This window comes from Corvus kubaryi, unplaced genomic scaffold (assembly GCF_017639235.1).
Source record: "Corvus kubaryi isolate FWS band 111438036 unplaced genomic scaffold, C.kubaryi_AGA036_p1.0 37357, whole genome shotgun sequence".
NCBI classification, from domain to species: domain Eukaryota; kingdom Metazoa; phylum Chordata; class Aves; order Passeriformes; family Corvidae; genus Corvus; species Corvus kubaryi.
The window spans coordinates 3,342,619-3,365,793 of record NW_024581117.1 but is presented as its reverse complement, the minus strand read 5'-3'; the positions used below and the strand labels follow the sequence as shown (position 1 = coordinate 3,365,793).

Below are 23,175 nucleotides of genomic sequence, written 5' to 3'. Positions count from 1 at the left end.
AAAAAAACAAGCCGGGTGCTTCCTCCCTCCCCTGCCCCAGCTAGGGAAAAAAAAAAAACCTGCTATCTTTTTGTAACCTTGAACGAGCTGCAAACTGCTTTGAGAAAGTTTTGCTCAGTTTTTTCCTTCCCCCTTTCAGGCTCAGTTTAGAGGCATAGAAAGGCACAAAAATTAATTTCTGGGCATAGGCAGCGATATGGGATACACATCATAAGGTCACCCCAAGACAGTTATATAAGATTATTTATAAGTATTATTAATTATAAATACTTATTATTACTTACATTAATAAGTAATAAGCTTATTATTTAGAGATCCTGTGGTCATGTGGTCAGAGATGTTTTCTTTATCAGATTATGAATCTGATCTTGCAACTAAATAGGTGGTTACAGTGACTCCTTTACCTAGGAACTTCCTTCATGAAGCAGAGTTGCCAATGTGGATATGAAGGATATCGTCCCATAACCAGTTTGAAAAAAATATTCCTGCCACAGTATATGAAAGTCATGTTGCAGTGTACTGAAAGTACATCCTCAAAGTTGTTGTTTCAACAGGTTTTTGTCTCTTGGAGGTAGATATAGTTTCAGGAGAAGCAAGTTTGACTTGAACAGACTTTCTCTGGAGGGATTTTACATGGAAAAATACCAGACACAGCATGCTGATCTGAAAAGAGCGTGTTTATACCAGTACAGCAACTCTCAGAGGAATTAGAACATTTAAATTTATGATATCAATATAAATTAGCATCTTTCCTAAAAAATGGATAATGTCAGAAAAACTTGATTTTTCATTTCAAAATAAGCTGTATGCATGAAAACTGCACAAAATCAGTTGGAGAACTGTTCTAACAGGGGCACATTCTGGGCTGGATTTCTTTTTCAGTAATTTTTATCTGGTGGTGATATAATGTTTCTTCCAATGTGGACACACCAGCCATCTTGTCATTTTCAGATGTAGCCCACTGCCTCCTTAGTCTTTCTGCGAAGTCCTGGTAGCCATAGTGGATTTTAAAGTCCTTGCAATTGTTTCCCAGTCAAATGTTTCAATGCTTAATCATCTAGTGAGCTACTGGATAAAATACTTTTCTGTATTTTCATTTTCTGAACCTTTTTACAAAAGATTAGAAGCCACATCTTTCCTGCTGAAACAAGTTTCAGATTACACAGACTATTCTGAGGGCACATTGTATTCTTAGTTTACAAATAAAGTAATTTTCTATCTTAAACTACTGTACTTTTTTCCCCTATAAATATGTATGGTAGGAAAACAGTTGTATATGCTGCACTTGATCATAGTTCCTTCAAGTTATCCTTTTCTGATATCACGGTGATGACGGCATCAGCCTGTGAAAGTAGGCTGTGTCATTCTAGTATGGTAGGATGAAACTGGTGGGAGGAATCCGTATTTTGTTTTCTGGTAAATGGAAATGTGTAGAAAGGTACAAAATTGCAGTTTGTATACTGGTGAAGTTAGCTACATCTTGTAGGAGAAAATAACTTCTCTGTGTGGTTGCTAATGTCCATGTAGATCTGAATATATAAATGTCAAAGTGTGTGTGCGTGGTGTAAAATTCAGAAATGAGAGGTTGGAAAACGACTTGACTGCATTAGTTGTCGATTTCCTCCACTTGCAGAAGCTCTTCTGAAATTCATTTACAGTAAAGATTTTTATTGACACATTTTCCATTTTTTCTTTTTGCCTTCTGGTATCTGAGGGCTGTTGGAAAACCAATAAAATGGTATTGATTCCGTGTGCACCTTAGGTAAAACTACCTTCTTAGTTTATCAATATTGGTTGTTTTTGCATAAGAATAGCACAGAGGGGCTGAAATTATGGGCAACCTATGCAAGGGAATAGTTCACAATTATAGTTTTTCACTGAGTTACAAAATATCATTACTAGCCATCACAGCCAGAAAAATTTAAAAACAGTTTCTGTTTCAATGTAAAATGAAAGAGTTATTAGTTGCAAAAATATCCTCTTGTTTTCCAGGCTATGCATGATTCTTCATGTTCATTGTATGTTTGGGATCTGGTCTGACTTGAGTAAGAACCGGTGTAAATCATTGCCTAAGTTATTTACCAGGATATTAGGTCTATCTTCACCCAATTGGTAGTAAGTGCTACCTCCTCCCCCAGTTTTTCAAAATTCAGTTATATTTAATCCTACTGCTGCAATGAGGGATCATAACATGTTTTGACATGTGTAAGTGCTTGTTCCACTTAATCTTAACTGTTCTAAAGGACAGATCCATTAGCAGTCTCTAAAAAGACAGTCTTCCCAAGTAAAGGAGGACATGGAAGATGGACTAATCTCTAAATTTCTATCATGAAGGGATTCAAGTATGACAGCTAGTGTCATGTGGACAGCAAACAGGACTGTTGATGGAGGGTAATGCAGTCATTCCAGTTTCAAATTGAGTGTTCCATCACCCTTTTGTCTGGTGTAAGTAAGCTTTTTAAGTATGGAGGAATACAGTAGGAGACAAAATGTTCTCAAAAACATCTTTCCTCCCCTCCTTTTCTTTCCCTTGTTCCCTCCTCTCTCATGGCTCCCCTTTTCTTTTCCTCTTCCTCCTCTCTCTCTTCCCTGCTTTCTCTCCCACTCCCAGCAAAAGTTCCTGCTTTGGCAATGAGCTAAATCTTACTGACACATCAATAAATGGAGATAACAGCTGACTGCACAGCCAGTGTGCTGTGACCACCTCTTGTTAGGCCCACGCTATTTCTGTCACTGCTTTTTGTCTTCTGCAGGCTATCTGTACGGGCAAGTTGGCTCTTACCTTACGCTGCAGTGCTATCATCTTAAGAGCAGGTGAATGTTCAAGTTAGGATGTACGCAGCAATCAGCACCAGGGAACCCCAGATGTTGGCTCCACAAGGTATATTACTGTGAAAAGTCAGTAACAATTCCTCTTGAACTTCCTTCACTGCTGTGCAGCTACTACCAACAAAACAGGAGCCTCCTCTGAATTTGAACGCACAGTGTGTTTGTGTGTTTGTGGTTTTCATCCCAAATCACCCTCAGGATTTGCAGGTCTGAAAATCAATGTCTCTGATAGCCTTTTCCCCCCCTAGTTTTCTCTAAACATTTGACAGGAAAGGAAGTGCAATTCTTTAAAGAACTTAAATAGGTTTCATTCTTTCTCTGATCCAGTGTTTCCCATAGCTACTTCTGAGGGAATGTACAGTCTAATCTGTTAACTGACCCAAGGAAATACTGTTTAAGTAGTTGCATTAATTTGTGTTTGCCATTAATATAATTTTTTGGTCATTCCATTTGAACTATGTGCTGTTCTTCTTTCTTTGTTTAAATACTCTCAGTTCAAGAGTCAATTTATAGGCACTTTCAGAATTACCATTTAGTAGAAAAATCGGCTTTACAAAATAAAGACATGTTGCTGACACTAGTTTCAAGTAGACCTGTTGTGAGCGTGAAATAAAAACCTACAGTAAGATTTTCTATTGTGATATCTCTGTTGAAAACTTCATCTTTGTTTAATACTTCATAGTGAAGTTGCTTCTATTTAAAGCATTGAGTTTGATCTTGGCTTTGATCTAAAGCTTTTGATCTTGAAAGAAGGATGTTGTGGCAGTAAAACAAAAAGGCTAGGACAGATTTTTTTTTTGCAAGTGATAAAGGGGTGCTCTCAAGATTTAATACACACTTATTGGATCTACCTTTATTTATTTAAATCTGTTTACAAAGTCCATCTAATTCTATGTATTGAGGGTTTGCTTACACACGTTTTAATGTGCCCTATTCTTCTGCTAGAGCACAGATTTCCTTTTGAAGCTTTCAGGGAATATAGCAATATACAGTGTAAGTGTATAAATAATTTTCTAAAGAATATGAATAATTTTTTAAATACTGACAATACTATAGTAGCATCATTTTAACTATAACAAGTTTGATGCACTCTATCCTTTACTGCCTCTTGTTTTTTAAATATAAACACAAAAGCACTTGATAAAATCCTAACTTAGGAATTTATAGTATTCAGATTTTTCATAGCTGACATAAGTATCTCCCAACATGCTGGAGTTTGAATATCCTCTTCTGAGGGTGCAAAAATACCTGATGGAGTCCCATGCCTAAATTTAATCACCTGTTCACAGCATCTCGTTGAATAAATAAGGCTTTTAGCTGAGGCCTCGATAAAGAGCTTTCTGTGCTGCAGTATACCTAAAAAGCTGCTTTGGATCTTGTTTTTAAGATGCATTTCAGATCCTCCAAAGTAGTTTAGTAGTTGAATTCTGGAGGTGCGAGCAAGTACCAAGGCCAATGTTAAAGCAATTAATGGTGATGATACTTTCTTGAACTATCCCTGCTAGGCCTTTCCTCTGTCCGTAAAGACCTATGACAGAGCATTTGGTAGGAAAGTTCATAGGAAAGCGGCTTCTGTAGTGAGGGTCTTGAAGAGAGAGCCTAGCTCTAACAATTAGGCTGCAAACGGTGAGGAGCGTGCGTGTGGAGGTGGGGAAGGGCCGTCCCGTCGGCGACGATGTCGGAGGGAGCGCGGGTTGGCGCAGCCCCCACAGCGGCCGGGCCGGGCCGGGCCGGGCCGGGCCGGGCCGAGCGGGGCCCGCGGCCGCCCCTCTGGGGGTGTCTCAGGCGCGGTGCCCCGGCCGGGCCGCCCCGGAGCCGGCCGGCCCTGACGTCTTTAAGGCAGGCTCCTCCTCTCCGCGGGGCTCCGGGGGCCGGAGCACGGAGGCGGGGGACCCTGCGGAGGTGTTTCATTTCCTACCGAGGGCTGCGGTGTGCCGCTGCCGAGCCCGGGAACGGCGGGATGTCGTGGGTCGGAACGGGACGAGGCAGAAAGGAGCGGGCGCGGCTGCGGGGACTGGCGGCGGTCGGACCCGGCTCCCGCCGCGCCTGCCGTCTCGGTGCCGCGGGGAGCGGAGAGCGTCGCGGATCCTCCGCCGGCGATCCCGCCTCACGGTGTGCTTTCTCCCCCGTGTAGCCCCTGTTGGAGGAGGGAGAGACGTGGAAGGAGTGTCAGCTCGTCCAGCAAGTGAGCGGCGAGGTGAGGAGGAAACCTTTCGCAGCTGTTACATTGCACCCGCTTCTTGCCCTTGCTAATCTGCTCCTGGAGTTTTCTACCTGACACACCACCCCACCCTGACCGGCTTTTGCTTTAAAACGTAATTGCTTTCGTATTAAGAATAAAAATATTAGTACAGGAAAAAAAACCCCACCAAGTGTTATTACTTTATTAAATAATAACAACCACGCCATCCAAATTTGGCGTTGGTAGTCTGGAACAATGTTCGAGTGGGTGGCTGGAAATAAATCTCTTACTTGAAATAGAAGGTGTAAGGGATAAAGTGCAGAGGTTTTTCCCAGGAGTTTTTCACACTGCAATGATAACTTTCCATTTGGCAACCTGGTCTGACATCAAAATGTTCTTTGTGCAAAACCCTTTAAAGCAAAACGTCTAAGATGAAGAATATCACCTGACGCTTTGATCATGTACAAGTAATAACCAGATTACCTGAGACCACATCACTTTAGAGGGGAAAAGTGCTTTTTCCTTTCTAGTGAAGCAATGAAAAAAGTTGTCTTGAGTATCTTTATAGCTTTTTAGTAATGCTGAGTAACTGCAATCAGGTTGCATCTTCTACCTAAAAAAGCACCATGATTTTGAACTCCAGGTCACAAAATGGACTCAGACAAACCGGAGGATCAGAAAAAGCAGCAAAAAGAAAATGAAACAGGATGAAGTTGTTTTCCAGCAGGTAAGCAATCATGAAGTCAGTTTGTGTAATGGGACAAAGGGCAGCAGATCCAAAATGCTTTCTGATTATGCCTTCTTAAGCTTGGTAAAGATGTTACTTAGTGTCTTCAACAAGATGATAGTAAATGGGTGTTACAGATGAAGTTTCAGAGTCACTATGTAGTTAAAATGGCAAGAAATAAATAACTTTTTTTAGATGTCTGTATTCAGAAGAGAAATTTTTCCTATATTTGTATTTAACTGGGACATTCTCAGGAAGAAACAGAAGGGTGCTGTCATCAGAGAACTATATCCCTTGAGAGCTTTTGACAGGATCTGAAGCACTTTTTTCAGATACTGGTAGGTGAGAGACAGTTTTCATGGTAGATAGTGGGAAAATAATAGATGGGATGTGCATGTTGAAACAAATATTTGGACTATGTTGTTGACTCTTCATTCAGAGGGTGAGTTTGAAAATCATGTATTTCCAGTATAGATACCAGTTAATGAAAATGTGATGATTATTTTAAAGAATACTACAGAGGACTATTAAACCTGAATGCAACCAAATTTGAACTATTTTTAAACCAATGAATTTTGATTAAGCTATTGTGAAAGACCTGTTCTATAAGGTTGAGTTGACCATTTAAATTGCAATGCAGAGAGATAAGTAGTTAGCTGATACTAAATAGTCATTTTCTGTCCCTTGAGGGAAAAAAGGTGAATACAAATGTTCTTCCAAATGCATTATTAGAACTGTGTTTTTTTTTTTTTTGCTTGTTTTGGTTTTGAAAACAAATTTATGATTGTATTTTAAAGCTCTTGTTACCTTTAAAGGATTAAAATAGTAGTGTGTTGGTTTGCTGTTTCGACAGTGCTTCTAAAATGCATGATGAATCATTGCTGTTTCTGTAGCCAAATTCTTCCTGATAGCATGGCTGCCAGCTCCTGGGATATGTTGCCTTAGTATGGGCATTGCAAGTATATGACAAGTGTCCACAAAGTGCATTGTTGTGGGTGGATGATTTTCCAGCTCCATGGTTAGCTAAAAATTGCCAAATAGCATCCTTTAATTCACTACTTTTATTTTGTAACTGGAATGCATCATTTAGGAAAGATGTTATGTGTTGATGTGTTTTAGAATGACATGATCTAAATAGAGATAGCATCAACTGTTTCACCAGAAAATTCCATTTCTGTTTATATTTCTGTATGTGAATGTGTGTTTGTGTGTATGTGTAGCATTTGTATTTACAATCATTTTATGCTAAGATGAAGAAGATTTTTTTAAGCAAAAAATTGTATTGCCTTGGGAATTTGTGAGCAAAATGCATTGATAGTACAAATAACCCTAGTACAAACCAGTCTGCATGCATTTTGAAGCAATTTTTAAATGGTGCAAAGTAGATCCCCTGTTGTGCCTGAACAGTGGGTTTAAAAGTGCCTTATGCTGTTATACCAATCCTAATCTCTTTTTATAGAGGAAAGTTTCATTAGTGCAAAATCTCTCTGTACTGATAAAACTTCTTTTCTGCTGAGGATGTTGTTCTCGCTCTGCATTTTGTGAGAGAGAACTTCAGCATGTACCTTGCTGGGTTAGAAATGCAAAGCCTGATGTGTAAACATAAGATATACTCATTGTTTTTTCAAACAGTAATTCTAGAGCAAGGTCTGTGAGTAGACATACGAATTAAAATTGAAGGCAGGCATAACCATTGTCTTCTAATATCTATAAGTATTAATAATTCATGGAGATCCAATGCGGATTCACAGAACTGCATTTGCAGGGTACTTAACCACGTGGGAAGGAAGAAGTATAACAATCTTACATTTGATACTAAACCTATTCACTGAGGTTGGAATTCTTTATGTTGCTTGAAAGTCTGGCCATTGCAATGGTGATTTTTCCAATACAGTAACAGATAAAAGAATAGAAGAGAAAAAGCATGAGGGACCTCCCTGGTTCTAGCAGAGCTTTATTATTTGGTTTCAGAGTTGGTTGCATTAGGTTTCCAACCTTGACTTACCGGTGCAATTCCTACTTAGTGTAGGTGGTGCTAACCTCTGTTTCATGAGAAGTCTTGATTTTTAGTTGTGTCCATACTAGCTTATAGAAGAAATGGCATTATACAGAAGTTATCTTGAGAGATAAACAAGAGAACAAGAAAGAGAAAAGCATGTAATGGAAAAGTAGGGTAACCTGGAAGATAGCAGAGAAGTAGAAATAAAGGTGTGGAATGAGAAGAGGGAGGTGAGAAGGCAAGCAATAATAAACAGAGAAGTCAAAGAGTTGGTACCAGCTCATATTACAACTGTGATTAAAATAAGGATACTGATGGATTTTGCTACATCTAGAAAACTGAGCTTTGCTTTGATCTTACTTATCTTTTCAAAACAAACACCACCTTATTAAATGTAGCTTCTAAACTCTCCAAACAAGCACTAACTTTTTATATGTAGCTTCTAAACTTTCATGTGCCTGTGCTGTTGGGTTTTCCTCTAAGCTTTCATGTGCCTGTGCTGTCCAATTTTCGTCTATCATTTTTCTTCTTTCTGATAGGAAGTTTCTAATACAGGGTGGATGACTTTGCTATACTGAGACACCACCAAATCAAAGCAAGTGCTGCATCCAAGTACGAAATTTAGGACAGAAAGATAACTGTATGGAATAAGTGAAACAGAATTGTGAAGGAAAGGTTGCTGACAACTGCTGGGGAATTGCTTCTTGGAAAAAGTTGCCTTCTAAACAGTTAAGTTTGTAGGAGCTGACTTTACATACACTTACAAGTATTTAAAAAACATTTGAGGATACCATGTGCTGGATAAAAACTACATGACTGTAATGTTAACTGTGCTCAAGGGGAACCAGTGGGGAAGCTTGTGTAGAAAGGTGTGGGGCTGCTTTCCAGTGTGGATCCACACGGTGGATTGCAGCAGTGGGATAGAATTGATGGGTGAGAAAGACTTCTAGCCGAATAGCTGTGGGTCCTCATACTTCTGCTCTTCTTCTTTATTTGGGTTTTTTTCATCTGTTTTTAAGCTTTTTAAAATTTCTAACCTTGTTGCTGTTCTATCTCTGAAACTTCTTATATTTTCTTAACACCTTTTATGCCAATTCTTTTGTTTCCTACTTCTTTTTCACATCTTGTGTCTTTTCCTGTCTTCTTTTGACTCATTTGTTTATCTTCAGTACTGTTCACTCCTTTCTATTTACTTTCAATCACTCTATCTGTTTGAAAAAAAATGGCAAAAGAAGTTGAAAAACTGAAAAAAGGTTACCTTTTGCTCACTGTGTTTTCTGCTTATAGTTCTCTGTAGCTACTCTTCTTGCAGTATGTGCACATATACACAAGTTTAAACACATTCACCCTTTGCATTTCTACTTTTGCCATCCTTTCTATTCTTGTACATTTTTTACTCCTCATTTAATATTATGCTGTCACTTCATGTTGTCCTTTATCTGGTCAGCACATTTAGCAGTCAGTATATGTATCAATATAGAATGCTGTTCATGTTTGAAATTTAGAGAAGGTGTAACAGAGTTGATAGGAGTTACTTGGTTAAAATAAGCGTTGTTGTATAATGAAGACTATGATAGAACTGTTAGGTGGTGGTGTTATGATGATGATGACGTTTGTTTTAATGGTTGACTGTGTCTGCTTGAAAAAAAAGATTCCATTATCCTATCTGTGTTAGGCAGAAGAAAATGATCTTTCAGTCAGACTAGTGGAATTGTGGCACGCGATCTGTGTCTACTGTAGAATTTGTGGAGAAACATCTTTTCATTAGAGGACTAATTCACTTTTACATGACATTCAGTGTTTAAACATAAAAGCTTATTTGAAAATATTCCAGTGGTATAAATAGTGTTACCAGATGAGATAGCAAGGATACACAGGATTTAGGAAAAATACTGAAATATGTTTGCGTATATATACACACTAGATAAGGAACATGTTTCCTGCAAATGATCAAAATTGCATTTGACTGTTTCAGTTTTAGTTTGATTGTATACTGAAACTTTGGGGAGTGATTCAAGTTTTCCAGAATAATTTCTGCTGCTTTCTCAGAAATACTGTTTTCTTGTATTTAAAGTTCATCTGCTAGTTTTACTAGCAGTGTGACTGTCTTTGATTTTTTTCCTATTGGTTGTTGCTATTGATCCTTCGTGTGACTCCAGAGATTTACAGTTGTCAGTATTTAAGCTCTGTTAATAACCTGAGCAAAAATGACTTTGTTGATATAGCTGTTACGTTTCTAATATAAAAATAGAAAACCCAAACCAGTTGTGATATATATGCTAAATGCTAAATGCTGTAAGTCTTTGTCCTTTAACAACGAATTCACCAATGTAAGTGAAACACAAGAAACAAACCTTGTAATTCTCTGAAATTCGTTGTCTTGTTATACTGTAAGTAGAAAATATTTTGAAGTCTCATAAAAAATACTGATAAAATACAGTGTGGTATAAAAGAGCTCTTAGTTAACTAGAAGATTTATTCAGAATGGTGTGCTTCTGCTAATTCAAGTAAAGACTGTTAACATATAATGCATAAAAATTACAGTAAGACTTTTATTGGCATGTATTTTTTGTTTCTCAGAATGAGTATTTTTACCTCCAAACTAAGGATCAAAGCAAAGATCAAATATGAAATAATCTCTTGAGCTTGTACACTGCTTGTGCATTTAACAGCTAAAAGAAACATGGTGAAAAGTCCTAAACTGTTATTCAGAGAGGCTTCAGTGGTGTTATTTGCTGTACCAAATACTGTTAATTTCACAGAACTTTCTAGCAGCCCTGTAAACTGGCCTTCAGTGATTACAGAAAACATTTAATTCCTTTCTCATTCAGAAATTTGAATCGAAAATTTTATCCAGCTCATGTACAAGATATGATTTGCAGTAAATGTTGTTAAGCTGTCTGGGAAATAGACTGTCATTTAAAAGCTTTTTTCCTGAGTACATATGAATATAATTTCAGGCCATTGGAACTAAGCATTTTTAGTATTTAGTTCTCCATCCCTGTAAGAATATCTGTATTTGTGAATTGTTTGGAAACTTTTTAATTGTGCAGTTCTAAAGAACTATTGTTTTTTCAGGATAGTGCTGCTTCAGAATTCACTTAAGAAACATTTAATAGAATAAGAAAATACTATGTGTGCAAAAAAACCCCAACAAACAAGAGTGAAATTTTTGGTTTAGCAATATTTTTTTTTAATAGTCCAGTTCTGACCACAGTATCAGCTGTATCTTATTTGCAGTAGTGGTATGCCAGGATCATAGTTTTCTTTTTAATAGCACCCATCTCTCTTAGCAAGGAATTGTTGTATTACATTTCATATTGAGCCTCCCAGATGGATACTAACTTGTCAAAGAGTGAATGTTCTCATTAGGCCACATTTTCAATGATCAATCAAGATCAATGAAGCAACTTATTACCATGCATATGCTAATGCTTCTGCTCCCTTTCTGACTCTGAGATGACCATTTCTAAATTAGGAGATCTCAGGCCAGCATGTCTATGTGTCGAAATAGTTTAAAGATGGCAGATATTTGCATCACCATTAATTGTAGTTATCCAAGCAAGCAACCATCCTGAGCAATGGTAGATTAACGCCACTTTGTTGTAAAACACGAGGTTTGTCCAGAAAGTCATAAAAAGGCAGTTTTAATAGACAGGTTTATTTAATTTGATTTGTAGGAAGATCTAGTTACACGTTTGTGATGTAGCGCTGTTTGGCTATCAGTTCACTGGAGGCATTTTAATAAGGTGATGTTTGTGTGTGTTATCATGTGATGCTATCTAGATATACTACATTATTGGGATTGACTACTGCCACTAACTTTTTCAGTCTGGTGTTGTTTCTAGTTATAAACCCCTATTTTTGGTGATTGGAACATGATCATTCATACCTTAACTTATAAAAAAAGTTTTGTCTTTAATAAAACAGGAAATGGAAAAAGTGAGAACAGTTTTATTCATTCCAAAATAGAAAAAAAACCCCAAGCACAAAAAGCTTTGATTGTTTTTAATACTTCTCAAATGTATGCCCCCACCAGTGTTTATGCAGTGAATTCTGAGTGGTGATGTAGTGAGTTTTGGGAGTAGAGAGAAGGCTGTCCCTTTCAGGGCATTTGCAGCTGGAACAGCATACCACATTTGGAAGAAAGTAGTACACTGCATTCAAACACTCCATAAGTTTTCTCCTACAGATTTTTCCTATGGATTTTTTTATTAGCTGAGAATATACACTTGTGCATGCCAGCTGAATAATCTACTTGATTTAAATCTCCCAGGTTCTTCTTGATGTGATTGAGTATAATGACTCAGAAGGAGGTTTATTGGTCTGCTGGCTCAAATGTGTGCTTTATTTCAGTCTTATATTTATTACACGTTGTCAGAAATAGACTTAACTATTTTTTAATGACTGGTGTTAGCTATTGTCCTCATTGTATGTATATTTTCAGTTTGGATTATGTTCACATGCTGTATAGTAAAAGCACATGTATACTAGTCTGTAAGTGCAGACATTGTTATTTAAAGAAATGTATGACCACAAAAGGTAAAGGCTAGGCCTTGTAGAAAACCTGTTAAAAAGGTTTTGGTAGTTCTTAATCTGCTTTTTCATGGCCACAGTACTAAAAGTAGTCGTGGGTACAACTTAAAATACTGTCGTTCTCTCCTCCCGCTAGAGTCCCCTAAGAAGCTCTTTTGGAGCAGGAAGGTAGCTCACAGTTGAAAGCAAATACATTCTTTTTTGCTTTAACTAAATTGACAGGATTGAATTTTTAAAGGTATGTAAATTGTACTGTACTCATTTGGTCTGTGCTGCATGTATTTTCTTGTGTCACTTTTCCTATGGGCACAAACTTTGTGACTGATCACAATTGTCTAACTCACCTCATCAGATGCTTCACGTGCAGGTTTTGTGAAACCTACACCACCATTTGAAACTAGACTACTTCTCAACATTACCATATATTTATATATATATTTATATTTATATATATATAGTTATATTTTTATATATATGCTTAAATTTTCCATAGTTTTATAAAAAAATTATTGCCAGTGACAATTTGCTTAATTAAATACAAGATTTTTTGTCCTCATGTGTTAGAGGTCATAATGATTTTTCAAGAAAAGCTTTTATTTTTACCTAGAAAAATAGCTGATGAAAAGGCAATTAGGCAATTATGTTGCTCTGGATATATTTTTCCCTTTTCTGCCTTAAATTAAGGCATCCATTGGGCATTTTCAATTAAAGTTGTGAGAGCTCTAAGTCAAGCATGTTCCTGTAGAGGTGCTGTGGGGAAAGCCCACAAAAAAGCAATGCAGATATGTGAGCGCCATCATTTCTGGTAATCCTAATAGATGTGTAAGGAGGAAGATGATATGACTGTCCCAACCACAGGTACCATTTTTGTTGCCACTTTGAGCCTCTGAGATGGTCTGGTCATGAGACACAAGTTCCTTGTTGAAATTGGATTTCATTACTTTTGTTTCTTAAAAAATTTAATGTTTTGGTTTTATGAACTGTATTCTACATACTCTTCAGGCTGCATGCTCTAAATGTGCTGGACACCATGTAATGAATTTGCCTTACAGCTGGTTTCCTTCTTCACTCATAGTAGAAATACCTGAAAAAAAAAGGGTCTTAAGACTTAGCATGGAAGACTGATGAAGGTTTTTCTTATGTTCCCTCATCCATATTTCAAAAGGAAATGAAATACAGCAAGAGAGTATTAAATGTTTCCATGCTCAAGATCCTGTTTATTTCAAAGTAAAAGATGACGTGTAGTGCCAGTTATGCAGTAACTATGGTTGTCTTGTTTTTGTTTAACTCGATTTCTTTGTGTTTTGGCTGTACTTCTGACAAACATGGTGAAGCTATTAATGTATTAAAATGCTTTGCTGAACCAGGTCTTAGTCATCCATTCTCAAGATCTATTTTCCAAGTGACCACTTCCTCATTGAAGAGATTTGATTTCTCCTTATTGCACAGAGAGTTTTCTACTGGGAGATGTTTGTTAATATTTTTAAATATATCTATTTGTCTGTACATCTATATCTTACAGCGTAGATGACGCCTTTGGGAGAGGGCAGGTAATATTTGAGAGACAATAACTGTAGAATTAATTTGTCTAAAGCTCAGTTTCCTTTTTAATTTGTCTAATGCTCAGTTTCCTTTCATGTCCTGCAATTTCCTCTCTCCTCTCTTGCTTGTTAAAGCAAAAGTAGGTTCCCTTCTAAGTGCATGCCAGTTCACACAAGATGGAATTCTCAGTTTATCACCCAAATTTACCTTCATTGTGGCTTGATAAATATGGCCTATTTTTTGACAGCAAGTGTTACCTTGAGTAAACCTCCTAGGTTTTCAAATGCTTCAAGAAGGAAGTAAAAAAAATTGAATTTTATCCATTGTGGAACATAAGCAACACAGGTGTTCATATTTAGGACAAGTGATTGCTTGAAGAGTTTGGGAAGCCAGGGAAGGTGATTTCAGCTTACCTGGTTTTATAGAAGGGAATATGTGAAAGGAAGGTGCATTTTGAATCCCTTCCCAGTCAATATAATTAATATGTCATACTTTTGTTTTAATACACACCCTTATTTTGTAATTTGTGATATTTTTCAAGGAATTAAACATTTGTTCTTATTTGAAAAACTACTATGCTTGTTTATCACAGGAGAGGAGATGTACCTGACAACAAAATGCTTGTCTGTACTATATGCATTGCTCCTAATTTTAAAGCAGCTCAGAGTTGCATAAAAGTAGCTGAGAGATTCAAGACATCTCAAAAGATACTACCTAGTATTGTGAAGGTACAGTTTTAATGCAACTCAGTGTTTACAAAATGTCTTCTACTAAACAATTGCCAAGTACTTTTTATATAAGGACCTAATTACCGTTGCATGAGATACCTCAAAAATATGTAACATCTCTTAAAATTCTCTGTCCTTCAAAACTGAAATTAGAATGTTTATTTTGATTTTACAGATCATAATCCAAAGCATGGATAGCTTGTCTGCAGATAATAGATAGCTTGTCTGCAGATACTTAAGACTAAAGTTGGGCACAGCAAGGAAATGAAGTCAAGTTTTTTGGCCCAACACAAACCTTCAGTTGAGGGCTGTCTATATTATAGATAAGAATTGAGCCACACATTCTTCCATGAAGCAGTTAGTCCTGTCTGCACCAAAATATATACAGGTATTTTAATACAGATATATATACAGATATTTTAACCCGCAGCATAGATCAGAACAGAAGGTAGGGCTGTGACTTCATTTCCCCAATACTATGAAAGGCTCAGTGCATATAGCAGTGTAGTTGAAAAGATGATCTTGAGCATGGGAGGATTCATTTAATCTATATTTGTATTGTAATAAACATACTTTCTAGTAATGAATTACAGCTATAGTGATTTTAGATTTTAAGTATCAATTATAGGTGTTGGCTTTAAGTCTATTTTAAAAAATAATAATTTAATGGGCAACTATTCACCTTTTTGCCTTTGACTGTTTGAATGTGTGTATGCAGACTGTAACCTTTAACACAAAAGGATAATAGAATAATTAATAAAAGCTTGCTAAATCATGGTTTTTTCAGTGCAAAAAATTCTGATTGTAAAATATTCAGGCATGGTGTGGTAAGGTGTTAGAGGGCATGGTAACAGCCAGAAGTCAGAAATGTGCCTGTGTGTTGTGTCTTCACAGCACAGAAAGAGGTATGATGGCAAGTCTGTTCCTGTTATATTAACTTGGAGGTAGTACAGAGCTGGAATCCATGATAAAGAAAATAGCATGCATAATCCTTTGCTACAGAGGTGTATTGCTATAGTGGTGTGTGTTGCTTCACAACTACATGAGACAGAAATGTAGAGTTAAGTTTCTTGTGTGAATGTCTTGTGTAGCTATCCAGCCTTCTGGTATAAAGTGGCATGTAAGTAAATATTTAATGAGTTATATTTAATTGAAAGTATCTGGTCAGACTATCAGATTTTCTTTTGCTTCATCAGGAGGACAGGGACTTTTTCTGAAAATAACCCATTTTATACTTCCAGAGGGTATTTCATATCTTGCACTTGTTTTTAATCAGTTAAAGCCTGTGAATATCCCATATAGGAATTTGTTTGAAGTGTTTTTAAAAAGGAAGGTTGTGTAATACCAATGACCTAGATGGCATGTAGACACTAAGTCTTTTCATTTGTTTTCTCTTGTCCAAAGCATTGAGACAGGAAGCATTCTTAGAATTATTTTTAGATTTTTAAAAGTCAACCTTGATTTCCCTGTGTAACAGTAATCCCTTGGCTAGGCCTGAAAGCAGTACTGTTTACTCTTCAAAGTGCCATATGTTTGAAATTTTTGGTTTCATTTTGATGCCTGTGTTGTTTTTTTGGTTTTGTTTTTTTTTTTTTTAAATAAAGTACTCAGAAACTTCGCTTTACATTGGATTTTCATATATTAAATGTTTGGGTATAGAAGAAAGTGCTATCCAGTGTATCCATGATTCTTCTCATAGTGTGCCTAAACCACAAAATGGTTTGATTTATTGCTGTCTAGTCTGCATGTGTAAAAGAGCATGTGTAAGATCGTGTAAAAGGTCACTTTCTTGCTTTGTAATTGTGTTGCCTTTATGACATCACATTTGCTGTGACAGAAAGATGGCTGAGCCATTAGGAGTCAGTAATTCTGGTTTCCTTCTTAGCTTGTATCCTGCTTATTTTCCATTTACGTATTCAGCTGAGAAGTGAGCTATTGCTCCCAATGTATCTTTACACCTCCATCATGGAGCTGCTGCTGTTTTAGTTGATGTGTCCCTTTTTCTAAAATAAAAAGAAATTGAGTGCATCAGTGTGTTGCCCTAGCACCTACCATTGTTCCTCATGCCATTTACAGCATTAAAATCTGTGAAACTTGTACAGAGATGTTGCTTTAACCATGCACAGGCTGCTGAATTACTGAATCTTGTTATCCTTTCTTCTACCACACAAATGAGCTGTGCTATGTAGAGAGGGTAAGCAGTTTCAAGTTCTTCATCTATGAAAGCTAAAAATATTCTTATCTAAGTGTTCTGTTACTTGTGACATTAAGTTAGTATTTGTAAAACATACTGGGTTTGGTAAATGTGAGAGTTCATGGAGTTTTTGTTTGTTGTTGCTGGTGTTAGATCAATGACTGATGTAAGTAAGGGAATTGTGTTTTTGGGCTACACATAAGCTTTTCACTGTCAAACCTATATCTGTGATGCAATGCTACTTGATGTTTCCAAATCATATGCTACTCACTGTTTGACTATATTCCTTTCATCAGTGAAAAGCTGGGGCTTTTCAGCTTTTCTCAAGTCATCTTGATCTGAATGTTTCTAGTACCATCAAAATGTAGAATAAGTCAAATGCACAAAGTGTTATAAAAATGTCTCTTTATGACAGAATAAAAATCTCTTGTCATTCAACAAATCTGCTATGGAAAAGTTACTTTTGAAGAGTAGTGAGTTTTACCTGGCCAGAACATTGTGAGTGTCTGTTAAAGTTTATAAAAATCTGATTGTGGATGCTGAAACATGAACTCTGGATTACTCAGTTACTAAATAAACCTCCCAACAGAATAGCTCAGTATTAGTTACACAGAGGAAAAACTGGAAAATGGGAGAAGTTGGATCAATATACCATCACCTTCATTATTGGGATTCTAATTATATTTAAAATTTTAATACGTTTCAAAGTCACGATATGTGAAATGACCAATTATTATCAACACAAATCCTTGAGATTTCACAATGCTCATTGCTGCGCACGTGTTGTCTGAGGAGATCTAGATAGGCATAGGAAAGGTAGAAAGGAAAGGATAGGTTGTCCAGGAGGGCCAACCCTGTCCTGGGGTGCATCAGGCACAGCATTGCGAGCTGGGCAAGGGGGGCATTGTCCAGCTCTGCTTTGCACTGGGGCGGCCTCACCTCGAGTGCTGGGGGCAGTTTTGCTGTATGAGGAGCAGCTGAGGGCACCTGGTCTGTTCAGCCTGGAGATGAGGAGACTGAGGGGAGACCTCATTGCAGTTACAACTTCCTTGTGAGGGGAATAGGAGGGGCAGACACTGATCTCTTCTCTGTGATGCCAAGTGATGGGAACCAAGAGAATGGGCTGAAGTTGTGTCAGGGAGGTTTAGGTTGGATATTAGAAAAAGATTCTTCACCCAGAGGGTGGTTGGGCACTGGAACGGGCTCCCCAGGTCACAGCGCTGAGGCTGACAGAGTTCAAGAAGCGTTTGAACAATGCCCTCGGGCACATGGTGTGACTCCTGGGGATGGTGCTGTGCAGGACCAGGGGTTGGACTCGGTCCTTGTGGGTCCCTTCTAGTTCAGAGTGATCTGTGGTTCTATTATTCTAGAAGGAGAATTAAAGCTCAAGGTTTTTGGTTTATGTTCAACCTCCCCAGCAAGTACCAGCATTTTCCCCTTCCGGGTTCTGTTTCTGTGGGAGTTTTACAAACAAACCCACTAGTGGCCTGTGAAGCACTACAGAACAGGACACAGAAGTAACTCTGCTTTAAGTAACAGGTAGGGAGAATTTGTCTACTTATATTTCATTTGATTTTAATGTTAGGAGTTGGGGGATGGGAATTAAAAGATATATGAAGGGAATGTCCAGTCAAAGATGTCCTTCCTATTCTGGAAGCTAACTTAGAGTGCAAGTGCCTTTTCTTTTCCCAGTTTATTGAATTTATTGCCATCTTGGCTTAGTTAACAGTGGACTGGCTGGGTGTTTTGCAATGCAGACTCTTTCCAAAGCACTGGCAAAGATTTACCGTAATTCCAGCTGAGTTTCCCTGAGGGTTTGAGCTGAAATTCTGACTTTCGTATTAAATTAGGCATGGTTACAAGACAAGAATTATTTGTGAAGTTTTTATTAGGCATGTGACTGACAAAACAGGCAACAGGGATGCAATCACTGGTCAAAAATGTATCCAGGATACAAAGGGCTCTTACTTATAGACTTGAAGGGTCATAGATAGAAAGATAGCCTTTATAAGTTTAAAATAAAAAACACCCCTCCCTCAAACTTCTTTGTGCGAGTTACCCTTGTTTGACGATTTCACCTCAAAAAAGGGCTTCCCTTTTTTTTTCTAAACACCTGAAATTTCACGCAACTATTCCATGTATTTCAACCAGACAATGTTTTGGGGGTTGGTTTTGAGTTTTTCAGTTCAGTTGTATTTTTACAATACTTTAAAATACTTTGGCAAACATCTTCTGTGGTGTAGCAATGACCAAAAGTACTTGCTATTCATTTCCATGGCCATATTTATATCAATGTTGCTGTTATTCCTTATGACAGGGTGCTGCAGAGATTTTTGCTAGTGTTTTGGGTCATAGCATGAATGAGAATCATGGCATAAACATTGTCCCATGCCACTCCATCTCTATTAAACATTGAAGTGACCCCTCAAATGCCACTTTTTTTTTTTTTTTAGTTCAAAATTGTGCTGTGCTTTGAAAATAACTGCGTATTTGACAAGTTTTGATTGATGTATGACTAAACAGTGTTTAAAATTATGGCAGTTATCCATCTATGCTTGAGTGTTCTCCATGGTTCCTGCTGGATTAATCACTTGCTGATGTCAGAATTACCATCACTGGGTGCCTAGAGGGAAATGAAAGATAGAGTGATATAATCATGAAGTCAGGCTCTCCACATGGCAAATGCAGTCCTTTTATTTTCCTTTCCTGTCTTGCATCATATCCCATCTGTCTATATTTCCACATTGGTTCCTTACCATTTTCCGCTTTATTTTTTAGGGAAAACTTTAGTTTCAGCAACCTTGTATTTCCTCCTTTCCTTTGCAAAAAAAGGCTATCATGAGAGTGAAAATCCACTTCTAACCTGGGAATGTTTATAGATATGCTACTGTAATGAGTACCTGTGCTTTACCTGATCTAAACCTCTGTTATGCTCAGGTGTTTCTGGTTTGCCTGTGAAAAAAAAGGAGATGGTTAATGTCTGCTTGTTTTGTGATGTTTAATTGAATCAATGGGAAGCAAATATATTTTTTTGTATGGAGCAACTCCATACTACTACAGATACACTTGTCCTTCTGTCTCTTCTTACCATTATGCATATGTTCTTGTGGAAGACAATGTTGTCATGTTATATAAACTGCAGAGACCTGATTCTTCATGACTATGCCTGTTTTAATGTGATGAAGGATTTTAAGCATATTTGGACGCATAGAAAATGATGAAACTGAAATTATATTAAGAATGTGATGGATTCATTTTAGCTCAAATATGAATGAAACCTCATGTAGCTATCTTCACTCAAAGTCTATAATAAAAACAGCATCACAGCTTGGAAGTGGAGATTACATGTGGCAAAAAAATCAGGACATATTTTAGTTTCATACAGTAGCTCTCCCAGTCATTTTAGATGCTAAAGGAATCTTCTGAGGGCTAATGCTTTTGAAGTAGGCCTTCCTGTTACAAAGTAGGCTGTTCTAGAATAGTTTCTGTTTGTGGGTTTTTTTTTGTGGTTTTCTTGTTTGTTTGTTTGGGGGGGTTATTTGTTTATTATTTTTCTTTATCCAAATGGCAAGAGAACAACTCTTAAATGTTTACCCAGATTAAATGCTTTTACAGCAGTGTGCTGACGGTTTTGGTAATTTGTACTGGGTTTCTGGGGAGAGCAGTATCTGTACAGAGGCTTTTGTTCCTTAAGGATGGACAAGATTGGCAATAGCTAAAAATTAGCAGTATCTAAAGGTCGCCGAGTGTTTTGGGTGAGGAAAGCCAAAATACTCGTTCCCAGTAAGAATGCCTCCTAAAAGAGCTAACAAGAGAGTTGTATTGCTTAAAATATTTTTTGATTGTGTCAGCAAAAACCAGGGTAGGATAGGTTTGAAGATATGTATCGCATCTGAGGTTCTGAGTTGACACTTGCTCTCTCAGCCTTGTATTTTTGCAGACTTTAAGGGCATTCCCCCTGGAAAGAAAGAAGATCTAGTTTTTCACTTTTTACTCTGGGATTTTTGTTTCAGTGTTGCTGTTGTGGTGGGTCTTTGTTTTTCTATCGTTTGTTTTTTAATGTGTAACATTTGTCCTGGAAATCTGCAGTCACTACAGGGGGAGAAGGTGCGTTTGAACTGAGAGAGGTACAAGGACTGAGGTTGTGTCAGTTAAGGTGAATGCTCAGTCAAAAAGCTCTTTTAAAATTAAAACCATTGATAGGTCAGTTGACATGATGGTTGGTAAACTGGGGGAGGACAAGAGACAGCTGACTGCCTTTCAGCAGGAGCTGCTGATCTTGAAGTGTGTGTAAAAGAAGGTCTACGAAGAAGTAGTGAATATGCAGTCACACCACAAGTAAACGGGGGAGGGTGGTGAGAGATGCCTGTTTTGTACCTCAAAGAGAAGAAAGAAACAGTTTAAGGAAAGTCAGTATGGGATGTGAACCTGAATTCAGGTGGGATCCACACTGGAAGTTTTCAGGGAAAGAAAATGGTAAGAAAGGCTTTGTCCCAGATGGAACACCCTACTGGTGTTGAAGGTGCGCAGCAATTCCCAGCCTTCACAGCCTCCTGGCTAGTTCAAGAAAATTTCTGTATAAAATGTTTTGAGGTTTGTGTTTTTTTCTAATGTCTTGGTTCCCATGCAGAAGCCAAATATTAAAATGTTATTTGACTACACTGCTTTAATATTAGGTAACAGGGTATCTTTTAAAATCTTTACAAAAGCCTCTATCTTTGCTTCTGAGAAATCTTAAAAACTCCTGAAATGCAGGAGCAAGGAGTGGGGGAGGGAAAGACAGATTAAAACTGACAGTAAAAAACAGAATCTGTACACACCTGGATCTTTGATAAAGCGAGTTTTGATTAAGTGCAGGATAAATTATGACAAAAAGCACATTGGTTAAACTGGGAGTTCCCATTATTAACATTATAAAAATATTAAAAATAGAATTCACAGCAAACAGGATGTCTGGTCATAACAGTGCAGCTTTGGTTGCCTGGTATTTATGCAGCTGACCTTCTGTGCTGACATCAGAGAACAGCAAGGAGCCTCGTGACCGTGAATAAGACTCCCGTTTATTCTGCTCACACCAACATGGTAGCTCATGGAAGGAATGAGCTAGCCTTTAAGGCGTAGTGTGAAGAAATGAACTAGTACCTTCAGGGAAAGGGACATAAACCGCTCCTGCTCTGTTGTTGACACATTCTTTCTGTAAAGCTTTAGTTTTCCCTCCTGTTGTGGCCAGTGGAACTTTTCAATTTCTTTTTAATAGTAGTGTTAATTTTTTTTCTCTGATACTAAATTTGGAAGTAGAGTTTCAGGAGTATGGAGACTTTATTCCAAGTTCCTGAACTACTTGTACCAAATGAATTAACAAACCAATAGTTCTGGGAGATGGGCTGTGCTGCCCAAACGAAGGAACAGAGTGAGCATTCTGTGGATCATGGAGTGCGTTCCTCATTGACCATTTACAGTAGAAATATTAAGGAAACACCTTCTTCAGCACAATAGGCAGGCAAACATTCCTGCAGTTTGAAGCCTGGACCAGGCTGGCTGACATTTTAGCACAGAGAATATTTTATGTTCACAATCCCTGCCTGTCGTGTGATGGCTTATGAGAGAGTAGGGCTGGCTATGGAGAGCTGCAGCACGTGGGGCTCTCATTACTGCCATATGCAAATATGTTATTTGCATTCATATTCTTGTGAAATAGGGTCACCTGGGCCAACTGCACTTACCTGAAATTAACCTTCTCTATCGTGTTCTTTTCTGTTGCTCTCAAAATTTGCTTCTCTTTCAACTGAAAAGCAGACTGCCCTAAGTTTTGAGGGGAAAATCCATGAATGTAGAAAAATATGAGTTTAAAAGTATCTAAGAGTTGATACAAATGTATAAATTTGTTGAAAATTGCAACAAATGGGTCTTCTGCAGAAAAGAGAAAAAAAAAGGGCATACATAGAAGGAACTTCTGTTACTTTGTATTGATATCAGTCTCAATTTTGTGATGATTCACTGAGGTTACTAAACCTGTACATACAGATCTTCATTTTGGCTCACAGCTAAGTTCTTAGATTTTTTGGTCGTACCTTACTTTCTGATTTTTCTTTCACTTCCTTCTAAAGGAAAATGCTTGCTTACAGTATCAGAAATTCTATTGTGTATCAGCTGTGTATTAATGGCATACTTGAAATAAAAGTTATAAGCCAGGAATACCTATTTCAAATATCTCAATACCTTTTTGCCAAGCCGTTTGTTTACTGAACCTTTGAAAAGAGAGATACAATGTTCAATTAACTGAAGGAATGTACAACACTCAAATACCACACCCAGCCTGCTTAGGAGGACAGTCTTTTTTTTTTGTGCCTACGTGTCCTTGAATAGTTATGGGGCAGGCTTAGGGTTGGTGTCAGTTTACAATGGAAAAATACAAGTCTGAATCTATTGTTTGAGAAG

At 37.6% G+C, this 23,175-nt stretch overlaps 1 protein-coding gene across 17 annotated transcripts in view; it reads left to right on the top strand.

Moving 5' to 3' along the window:
- The window catches only part of LOC121667187 (aminopeptidase O (putative)), a 244,882-nt gene that overhangs the window by 122,644 nt on the left and 99,063 nt on the right, over nt 1–23,175 (top strand). For all 17 annotated transcript variants that reach the window (XR_006016948.1, XR_006016949.1, XR_006016953.1 and 14 more), the window contains 2 exons: nt 4,964–5,026; nt 5,655–5,738. Coding sequence is in view for 10 of the 17 variants with exons in the window: in XM_042033591.1 (XP_041889525.1) it covers nt 4,964–5,026; nt 5,655–5,738 (147 nt within the window). In the remaining 7 variants the exon portion in view is untranslated. The remainder of the gene's footprint in view (nt 1–4,963; nt 5,027–5,654; nt 5,739–23,175) is intronic.